A 12,036-nucleotide genomic window follows, 5' to 3' on the forward strand; every position below is an offset into this window, starting at 1 on the left:
CCACTCTCTACCATCTATTTTTTTTTTCTGGATGATTTATATTATCTCGGAATAATCGAAATTACAAACAATTAGGTAGCATAGGTTTGCAAAGCCTCTTCATCACAATAAGAAAACAAATGTTCATTGATGGAGAAGCCGAGGATTCAAGAAGTTAAGTGATCTAACATATAGTCCCAAAACTAGTTAGTGATGGGTGGGTCTGTGGTCCAGGTCTCTGGATTCCAAGTGCAGTTTTGTTTTGTTTTTTTAATCCATTACATCCTGTTGAATTTAATCCAACGACAATGCAAAAATCTTTGGAAGGTGAGAGAATCAAAATGCATCATGCAAGGTCTGAATGACAGGATGGATCAAATATCAATGAGTCATATGTGAGAAGAAAAGGAGTCTGGGTATGTTTCAAGAATTAAACAAAAAACTAGAAGTACATTCTCAGGGCTTAAGATATTTTATGAACCAGAGGGAATCCTGAAGAATTTAGCCAGATCCTCTACAGTAAAGATATGGGAAAACTTGGGAAAGAGTCACCCATCCTGAGAGGCTATGGAGAGAAACTATCTGCCCTAGAAGAAGGCAAATTTCCACATGCATCATAAGAAACATACTGCTAAAATGCCAATCAAGGTGAGGAAGGCATGACAGCTATGTTACTAACATGTTAGATGCTCAGCAGCCCAAAATTAACATTTTAACATAAAATAACATGTAAACATTTATTAAGCACCTACTTTGTACCAGGAACTGAACTAAGCACTGCTCTTAAAGTAATAAATAGCTCTCACACTGACCATAGGGATTTAAATCTTCCAAGGACTCCAATCAAGAATTTCTCAAAGCCTGACACTGTGGGAAGGAGCATCACTTCAGTTTTCTTTCTTTCCTCCCAAGGTAAATTTTTTTTCTTTCAAATCAAACAAAGCCCTTTCTTATTACAGAGAGACTGAAGCTACATCTTTCTTGGACACTGCACAATGATAAGGCACTTTCTCATTTACAATCTCTTCTTTTTGGAACATGTCTCCATCAGCTTTTCAAAGTGCAAGGCTTTTTTTGATTTATTCTTTCTGTTCCCAGAAACTTCCTAAGAATAGCTTATGTTCTTAGGATCCACATCATTTTTTTTAATTAAAGTTTTTTATTTACAAAACATATGTATGGGTAATTTTTCAACATTGACCCTTGCAAAACCTTCTGTTCCAAATTTTCCCCCTCCCCCCACCCCCATGGCAGGTAGTTCAATACATTAAATATGTTAAAATATACCACATCGTTGTTGTTGTATAAAGTCAAATTGTCATTCATTATTCTACAATATTATTTCCAATTATTTTTCTTTTTTTCCCCTTCAGATTTAATTCACTTTTCAGGAGTCAGTGACCATAAACAGCTAATAACAATTTGTCAATGTATTTGTTTAAATTCCAACTTCTTAAACTGTGGTTTGTGACATCATAAATGAATGTGGGAGTCATAAAAATTATGATTTATTATCAGCAAATGTTTGAATTGTATAGCTATTTTATATACTTACGTATCGGGAGCCATGTAAAAATTTCTCAGGTAAAAAGGAATCACAAGTGGAAAAAGTTTAAGAAGCCCTGATCTAGGTGACTCTATCACACAGAGCAGGTATTTTATATTAGGAATATTTAGTGGGAGTTCTTATTTGATCTAGATGCCTGGAAAGGTCATAAGTTAATATACTGAAAAGAGATGCTGGAAAAAAAAAATCCTGCAAATGCTCCCATCTCCTTGCCCAAGGATCCTAGTTTTCATGTACCTTTTATTTTAATGAATGGAATATTCATTCAGACCATTATCCTAAACAGGTACTGGTTCTACAAAATTGAATTTGTGGTGCCCAGCTAAATATAAAACAAGCGAAGCTAGCAATTATAGGTTCTGGTGTTAGGATTATTTTTCATCTGCATGTCTGAACAAAATGACATAGCTTGTATCTTGAGGGAGAAATTTGTATGCTATCAAATATCTTTGAAGACATCTCTAAGGATCTGACAAAACAGATCCCTGGTGCTGCTGAGAATATAAGCTTTAAGACCTAAAGTATTTGGGGTCAACTGTGTTTTAATTAGTCTGCTAATTTTCTCAGAGAAGTGTCAGGATTGTAAAATTAAACTTGCTGAGGTGTGTTTTATTTTAGTATCTGCTTGACATTGTACCTGAGCCCAGAAATAGTGCCGATCTAAGTTCTTTGAACTTTTAATATGTTTCCTTCTGTAGAAAGAGAGGCAGATTTGGAGTCCAATGACCCTAGTACAAATCTACCCTATAAGAGAGTGAGCATTTCACTGAACTTCTCTGTTGTTCTTTTTGCTTTATCTCTATAGGTTGAACTATATGATCTCTAAAAATCCCTACTAACTTTAAGTCTAGTATCTGTACTTCCACCAAAAAATGCCTTTTCTAGGGAGTTTATGTCATGCTATTTTCTTTTTTTTCCTTTAAAGTTATTCAGAACATTTTGTAGACATTTTGGTAGCAATGTAGAAATAGTCTAGAAATACTTTCACACAAAGAGGTCAGATTGTATTTTCTTCTGCTTCTCAAATACCTCCTTATCTAGATTATCTCTTACAATAATTTTTACAAGTCATTGTTGGTAATAGGCTTCGGTTTTCTTATCTATTTCAACTCACACATCTACCAAGTGTCTGCATTGATTTCAAGATGAAAAGCAGCAGGTAATAAAGTCTAGGGATCTGGAAATGGACCCAAGAGACATGGTCACAAATTTTATTTCAATTATTAACTAACTTTATGATCACGAGCAAATCTTTTACTTTCTCTCTGCCTCTGTTTCTTTATCTGTGAAATGGGAATAATAGTACTTCCATTATCCTCCTACTCGAATAGGAGGATAGATCCAAGAACTTCATAGGATAGAACATATAGATGGATTGTAATTTTGTCTGGTTGTTACATTCACAGATACATTCAGATTTTGAAGAATACATTTCAGAACATAGTCATTTTGGTGGTCAGAAGGATAGGATCCTCCAATTGCACAGATATGAAGAACTTATAAGGAAATGAAGAGAAACTGTTTACCAATGCAAATTCATACCTTCTCTGCAATTAAATGTCTTAGAAACTTGCCTGGTTCATTCATGGAGATGTTCTTATTTGCCTAGGCTCACACAGCTATTATGTCAGAAGCTTGACTTGACCCTACATCTTCTAGGTTCAGATAATAGGCTCTGTCTACTATTTCACACTGCTTCAGTCTAAAATTATCCCCTTGTATTGCCCATATGAGATAGTGACTCCTTCCTTCTTATGGAAAAAAAAAGTCTGGGATGAACTTTGGTGCAAAGTTGATAGGGGTGAAAAGTGGTACAGATAGCAGTGGATAGAGCACTAAACCTGGATTCAGGAAAATCCAGATGTCAGCTTAGGGATCTTCGGCAAATCACATCTTTTTCCTCTGTAAAATGGGGACAATAATAGCAAATCACATCTTTCTCTTCTATAAAATGGGGACAATAATAGAAACCTACCTCACAGGGTTTTGTGAGGATAAAATGAGACAATTTTTGTATTTTACAAAAAGCATGATAGAAATATCATTGTTATTATTGTTGTTATTGATAAGTACACTTAAGCATTTTCAAAGACCCAGGGGGGAAAGATTTACTGCCCTTTCTCCTTATATGGCAGAGGATAAATTATGAAAAAGGTTCCCTCCTCTTCCTAGGGAATGGGATTTTGCTGTATTAAATCCATAAATTAAGTTCAATGCTAAATTTTTTCTTTATTCGTTTTTACTGTGTACACATTACATGCTTGGTAATGACTTTTGTCAAGAAACATCAGTAATTTTTTTTTCTCCTTTAATTTTCCATCTTGCTAAAAAAAAAAAAAGTATCCTGGTTAGAATAGGCTGAGACAACAGAAGCTCTGCAAAGGACACCATACTAGAAAGGTTTAGATTGTTGATGGAAGGGACTTAATCATCTGAGTACCAAGTCTAGCTAAATCTGGAGAGGCTCACATCCAGGTTGGGTGGATATTTCAGTGACAACAACATTTAATGGAAATAGCATAGCGACATTATAAACCTCACTGGCAAACAAAACAGTCATACCAATCCTTGAAATATTGAAATAATATCAGTGAAGTCTTTGGATCAAGGGTCTTACCTTCAGGACAATAAACTCCATTACTGCTAGTGCTATACTTGAAGATAGTCACCTCCTGTCCTTCCCCAAAGCTTATCTAGAGAGATCTTCTGAGATTTAAGAGCTAAAAAGCACTGAAAACACTATTATTTAGATGTGAGGATTATAGGATTATGGTATTTCAGATTAAGGATTTGAAAGGATATTAGTGGTCATTTTCTCTAATCCCCTTGTTTTACCATAAGTAAAGTGAGACTCAGACAAAGGTCATTCGGCTAGGAAAGTGGCAAAGTAGGTCAGGTAGCATCTGAACTTAATTTTTCTGATTCAAAAGCCTTTCCACTGAACTAAGCAACACCCCCCCCCCCATCCTCCACCACCACCCCCACCTCATTAAAACCAAAACCAATTACATTTTTTAAGAAGAACTTTGGAAAGATCACCCAAATATCTTATTTCATTTTTATATAATCAACTTGATTAGAGCAAAAATATCAAAATTAAAGTTGAAGAATTCATCAACAGTAACACTAGAAATGGTATAAGTGATGTTATTTAATTTCTGCTTTAATATATTTAACATGTATTGGTCAACCTGCCATCTGGGGGAGGGGATGGGGGGAAGGAGGGGAAAAATTGGAACAAAAGGTTTGGCAATTGTCAATGCTGTAAAACTACCCATGCATCTAACTTGTAAATAAAAAGCTATTAAAAAAAAAAAAAAAGAAAAAGAAATGTTATAAGTGGATCGAGCCAACACTATCTATTCACTATCCACTCTGACAACTCTATGGAGTATTTTCAAAGTGCCTCAAAAATAAACAAGCAAATGAATGAATGAGTGGATTGATGGATAAATAAGGAGACAATGTAAATCAACACATGCTATGCTCATTACTTTTTTGTTTTTTATCTCTCCCATGTTTTTTTCCCTTTTGCTCTGATTTTTCTCTCCCAACATAATTGACACAACAATGTATAATAAATAAGGAAGTTTTTAAAACCTTTAACGTTTTACAAACATATGCATATGGATATGTTATTACTTTGTCTCTTAGAATATCAGAATTTTAGAAGTGAAAGTTATCTTAGAGGTAATTGAATGAGATTGCCTCCTTTTACAGAGCAGAACAAGACTACTTTTTCCTGTCATACGTGTACATATATAGTCTTCCCAAAAAGCTTTTATTTCCTTGAGCACAGAAGCCGTATCTTACAGCAAATAAGATCAAGTAGGGCAAGTTATGTAAAAAGCTTTTTATACTTTACAATATTATATAACTACTAGCTATAATTCTTACTATTCTTAATATCTTTGTTTGACTTTCCTATACTCTCATATTCTCTTCTAGTAGAATGTAAATAATCATTCGTTAATTTATATTCAACAAATGAAGGCAGTCAAATTCATGAGAAGATTGCACTTAAATACCTACAGTTTCTTTCAATATTCACGCTCATGCCTTCTAAGAAGTTTTATCAATTTTTATCAAGTTTTCACTCTGTTCTACATCTTGGAATTATAGCTTTACTCCTTATTCATTGGATATGCCACTCACAAATATGAAGGATTGTCCAACCATTTTGCGATTAGTTGGCTATATCCACATTTGCCTTTATATCTTGTCTGATTTGGAGCAAGAAAGAACCTTAGGAACCATAAAGTTCATTTTTCAGGGGAGGTAAATGAGATATAGTTTAAGTGACTTTGTCACCTCATGTCTGAGGTAAGATTTTAACCCAGATCATCTATATTACATGTCAAGAGTCTCATTCATTATACCTTGATACCTGAAGCCATACATATCTGCTCAGACTGAAAATGTTTGTTTGTTATCTCAAATGTAAACAACTAAATGGATGGCAAGACTGTTTTTTTTTTCCTAAATAGCTCAATCATGGCTTTCTCACCTATCAAAAAAACTATTCTTCTTAAACAGCTAGACCTGGAGGACCAGGTAGTTTAATCTCACATGATCTGAATATCTTGACAATACAAAATTATGAGAGAATTATGACTCTCCTTTGGGCTTTCTAGTATAATAGCCTATCTGTGAAGCAGTAGTTCTCTTTCTAAAATTTTCACTGATTTTAGCTAATAATAATAGCTGACACAGTGATATTTAAGATTTATACTATATACACATTTTCTCCATAGGAGAAAATTTGGAACTGTCAGTAAGTATATGGTTCTTGCCATGATCTTGCTTATTGTTGGAGAGAAGAACTAAATAGTAGAATTAATCAGCTTTCTGGAGAAAGGGGCAGCTCATGGAGAATAGGAGATAAAGTCAAGAACCTGGCAGTGTAAGAACTTCCTGGGGAAAGGCTTAAAAGAAAGTCTCTTTTTTTTCTTTCTACAAATTCATAATTGTTTCAATAAGACATGTACAAAATCTTTCTCTTAAGAATTAAAAGTTTTTTCACCCAATCTCTTGGGTGAGTCAATAATAACATGAATTATTTCTAGCATAGTAAGGAGGAAACTGAGTATTGGAGCCATTGAGTGTCTTGACTTGGTTGGGTCACATTAGAAGTCACTGGTGACATCTGTGGATATTACTCGGGGATTCAAATGTCTAGTCATATTTCTTTTTCCCTAAAGCTACATTGAGTATGTGGACAGATTACAACATATTATCAATTTAGCTTTATCTGATTACCTTCCCATAATGCAATAATGATTAACACTCAATCAGCATTCTACTACTTCTTTCATAGTAATATAATTCCCAGGCACATTGTTTCTGACAATCCAGTATTACTATATATCACTGACACATTTCAGAATTCCATTGATCCTTTCTTAATTTTGACTAAAATTGGCCATAGGAAGCTAACAATTCCAAACCACCAAATGGAGAAAGAATATCATGGACAGATATCACACGGACAGAGTCATTCTGGGGCTGAACTTTAAATTTGTTTATGATTCAAATCATAAACACATAAACCAACAACCATTAATTAGGAGGTAACATTCAGGGACATTAACCTGAGGGAACTTTTTTTCCAGGTTTTACTTACTTTCTCCTTTCCATTTCAAAGCGATTGAGTAACTTCCGAAGACCACCATTCTTAAATCCCTGACAGTGTGCAGCTGGAGCACCTACTGTGATGACATCATATAAAGCATCTGGAATAGAAATGGTCAAGAGTTGGAATTGGCTCTCACGTACATCAGGGCATGTTGCCGGCATAGTGACAACTACACCATGGGAAGTCTGAGAAATTATGTTGTTTAATTTACTAGGAATGACTACGAACTTCTGTCTCAAGGGGGCAAAAGGAGCTAATCAATCTTCCCACACAGCCACCTGTCCACCTAAACAACTTATAATATTCCCCTGATTTATAGTTGCATCTTAATTATGTGCTGCTGTGCAGAACAATATGCTCCCCTTTACCTCTACCTTCTTGCTGAGACACCACGTAAATTGGTCTTTTGTGTATTTCCTTTTAGTGAGTCTTATGTCGCCTAATTTGCAATCACATTGAAATTCAACGATAATGAACCATCTTTCAAAAAAAAGTTTAAAGAAAAAAGTGCTGAAAATTCATGCATCTGGGTCCACAGAGACAAGAATGTTATCACTCTTCCTTCTGTGTAGTAGATGTATGGTCAGGTATCCTGAAATTCTCTATTATGTACAATATCTGAATATTTTTTGAACATTTTCTTAAATGAAGTGAAGAATTAAACCCAAATGGTTCTGGATGTTTTCCCAATAAAAGTCATTGCTTTAACAATGGGAAACGAGTGTGGTAAGAATAAGAAGGGAGGGAAGAGAGACTATCAATATCTAATACATTCACATAGACATTTAATCCCCTTATCTAGAAAGTGATTTATTTTTATAAATTTTATAAATTTTATATTTTTAGTATATGGCTCCCAAACCTGTCATCTATTTTTCATTCTGATAAAAAAAATAGGCCCTGAAGGAAGAAGGCTACACAAATGGCCTGCTGTAAACAAGCAAGACACTTGAGGAGCCTGATTTCATGGCAGATCATCAGTGCATTTTAATGTTAATGCATGGATTATGCTTCAAATCTCATTTGCTGAGAGGGGAGAAATCATTTCATTAGTCTCAGATGAGTATCAGAATGTTCGCATACCTCCTCAATGCTGAGGCAGCTGAAGACTCACAACAATAAATGACTTTATGGGAAGAGGTTCGGGTAGCTCAGATAGCAAAAGTCCAAAAAGAGTAGTATTATCAATGTATCCATTCACGCATTTACGGAAGACTTCTGTCCAGAAAAGTTTACTCGTCTCAAAGTTTTAGAGATTTTTGTATTTCAAGATAAAGAAAAAACAGGGCTGATCGTAGAATCATAGAATTTTAGGAACTGAAGGAAATTTGGCACAAACTCCCTGTTTGCTTACAGAGTCCTGACCACATGACCAAGCATTATCCCACCGAAACTTTAGGTCTCTAAAGTCAGTGTCTCTTTTTTTGTTTTATTTTGTTTTATTTGTCCTCATATCCCCAGTATTCAGCACAGTATCTCACACCTCGCAAGTGTCTGATAAATGTTCAATTTGACTATCAATTCAGAGAACATTAATGACTTCTTATGGGTCAATTGGCTAATTAATGGCAGAAAGAGGAGGAGAATCAGTTTTCTATAATACATTATCTCCCCTAAAACAAAGGCAAAATTCAAAATAATTTTCTCACAACTGTGAACTTTGAGGACTGAAAAGGAAGATGATGCTCTAAAGATAAAAACATTCTCTAAAAATAAAGCATTCCTATACTCAATTCAATTGAATGCAGAAATTAACAGCATGAAACTGGAAGGAAATGCATTTTGACTTGAAGCTTGAGGGTGCAGATGATGCTTTGTTATGTTCCACTGAGTAGCACTTGAACTTCTGATTTCCGAGGGCCCAACACTCAACCAATTTGCCATAATCACTAGTGACACACTACCTCCTGTCAAGTATAACTCATTTTCTCCTGAGTCACTTGCTCTCAGGGTATGATAGTATGCAAAGAAGGCTACAGGACAGAAGAGGACAAAGCCAAAGGTGATTGGTATTGATCTGATAGGCCAAACCAAGTCTTTGGTTATATATCCATCCAAAGAAAACTGAAATAACCCCACTAATATTATCCTGGTGTTCTATGATTGAATGTAACAATTTAAAATTGAGGATTATGTTCACAGCAAAAATAAAGGTGTGAAAAGGTCCAAAACTGTTTTGAGAATAATTTTCTGCAAGCTAATACGCATTGTAAATGGTAAAGGAAATTAATGTTGTGGTTATTATTATTATTATCCTATTATTGTTTAAGTACTATGGCTTAGCTCCTTATATTCACTTTATTTTTTCATGATTTTTTTAAAAAAATCTCTTTTTCTCCTTCCTCTATTCTTCTGTCTCAATTCTCCATGATTCTGTGTCATAACCATACTCCGTAGTCTTTTTTGAGTAAAAAATTCTAGATTTTTCAATTACATATAAAAATAATTTTTAACATTCATTTATTAAAAAATTAATTTTAAATTCTGTCCTTTCCTCTTTTTTCTACTCTTCTTAAGAAAATAAGAATTTGATATAAATTATACACCACACAATCATGCCAAACATACTTTCTTATGGTTTTTCTTTTTGTTTAAGTATGCTTAAATCCACATCTATTAGTTCTTTCTCTGGAGATGGATAGCATTTTTCACCATAAGTTCTTTGGAATTGTCTTGGATCACTGAAGAGCTAATATAATGTATTTCTAAGTTATTCAAAATTGATCATTGTACAATTATACAATATTGTGCAGTATTACATTACTTTTACTGTGTTTAATGTTTTCTTCATTCTGCTTACTTTACTTTGCATCAGTTCAAAAAATCTTCCCAGGTTTTTCTGAAATGATCCCACTCATTTCTTAGAGCACAATAGTGTTCCATCAAAATTCTATGCCACAACTTATTCATCATTCCCCAACTTAATTTCCAATTCTTTGCCACTGCACAAAAACTGCTATAAAGATCTTTGTACTTATAGATCCTACACACACACACACACACACACACACACACACACACACTCATTTAAAAAATGTCTTTAGTACATAGATCACAGATCTAGTAATAGTATTGCCATACCACATGGAAGCCCTTTGTGCATAGTTCAAAATTGCTTTCCAAAGGGTTGAATCAATTAACAACTCCATCAGTGGTACAGCAGTGTCCCAACCTTCTCTTTTTTTCCCCTTAAGTTTATACATATTAGGTCTCTGATTTTCACTTTAGAGTCTTTCATAATTTTCATCTTCATCCTCATCTCCTCTGATACATATCTCTTATCATTTATTTCCAGAAATAAAGAACCCATTCCATAGTTTTTCATCTCTTTCCTACTCTCAACCTCCAACTTTAGTATAACTTAATCATCATGTATTAGTCAACATGTAAGAGTTAGAATATGTTCTACTTGTTTGAATAGGACTTCTTACTGTTATTACTTTTTTTCCTACAATTATGGCTCCAAAATTTCTTCCTGACAGGCACATATATGCAATCCTCAAAACATCCCCTCCCCTAGAGAGGAAGGGCTCACATCACTGAAAATGCATAAAATACTGCAAACACAAATATTCTAAGGGATTATATATCCTCATTAATGTGAATATTCACCCCAACTATACAAATCATGATGCATACATATACTCCCATATTGCCTCCCCTTAATTTTCCTTTGGATTTTTTTTTCACTATGCTGGAGGGCTCCTTGTCACATTCTCCTGATATCATAAAAATATTAATAAGCATGTGGGCTTGCTCATTGGTTTTTCTTTCCCTATTTTATATGACTAGATCATTCTTTTGTAAGGGAGGAAAGTGGAAGGTATTTCCATTCTTTTAATGGAACTCTTTTGTTTATCTTATATAATTCCTTATATCTTTATAAAACCTTGTACTCTGATTATGCCTTTTAATTATTTCTTGAATTATGATGACCATCAAATTCTGTGACATGACTATGCTGTGAATGATACATAGTGTTAGTTTTTGGATAATGTTGTCCCACTGTTCACAACTATATATAATTATTTCTACCTATACATGATTATTACCTTGCAAAATTATAATGTTGAGAATTTTGAATATGATAATTTCTGTTAAAGTTTTGGTTGAGCCAAAAGACAATGATGTGTAATGATAAATGTAAGAAGGCTACAGGCAATAAAAATGATGCCCTATTGATTAAAGAAATGTGAATCAGAACCATTTTAAGCTACCTGCTCTCCTTACTTATCAGATTAGCTAACATTACAAAAAAAAAAAAAAAAGGAAAATTACAAATGCTAGAGGGAATGTGGGGTGTGGGAGTAGAAGGAAGATACTCATGAATTCTTGGTGAATTTGTGAACTGGTCCAGCCATTCTAGAGAACAATTAAGAACTGTGCCCATAAAACTATGCATATGCTTTGATTTAGCAATACTATTACTAGGTCTATATACCAAACAGATAAAAAAAAAAGAAATGGACTTAAATGTACAAAAAATATGTATAGTAGGGTCTTCGGTGATAGCAATCGAGAAAAGCTGAACTCATTGTGGCATGTGATTGTGACTACTGTGTTTTAAGAAATGATAAGGATACTTTTAGAAAAACCTCAGAAGACTTTCATGAACTGATGCAAAGAGAAGCTAACAAAATGAAAACATTGTACATATTAATTGCAATAATGTATGATGATCAACTGTGAATAACTTAGTTATTCTCAGAAATACATGATCCTAGACAATTCTGGAGACCTTTGGTGAAAGATGCCATTCAGTTCCAGACAGAGAACTTATGGATGTAAGAGCAATATTGAAAATGATGATTAACTGTCAAAGACTTTGTTATTTTGATCAATGCAATGTTCTAAG

General features: G+C 34.1%; 1 protein-coding gene across 3 annotated transcripts in view; it reads right to left on the reverse strand.

Annotated features, from left to right (window-relative positions):
• INPP4B (inositol polyphosphate-4-phosphatase type II B) overlaps positions 1 to 12,036 on the reverse strand; it is a 767,278-nt gene that overhangs the window by 196,581 nt on the left and 558,661 nt on the right. For all 3 annotated transcript variants that reach the window (XM_031943193.1, XM_031943195.1, XM_031943194.1), the window contains exon 14: positions 7,170 to 7,278. In XM_031943193.1, coding sequence (XP_031799053.1) covers positions 7,170 to 7,278 — 109 coding nt within the window. The remainder of the gene's footprint in view (positions 1 to 7,169; positions 7,279 to 12,036) is intronic.

Source organism: Sarcophilus harrisii, chromosome 6 (genome assembly GCF_902635505.1).
Source record: "Sarcophilus harrisii chromosome 6, mSarHar1.11, whole genome shotgun sequence".
NCBI classification, from domain to species: Eukaryota; Metazoa; Chordata; class Mammalia; order Dasyuromorphia; family Dasyuridae; genus Sarcophilus; species Sarcophilus harrisii.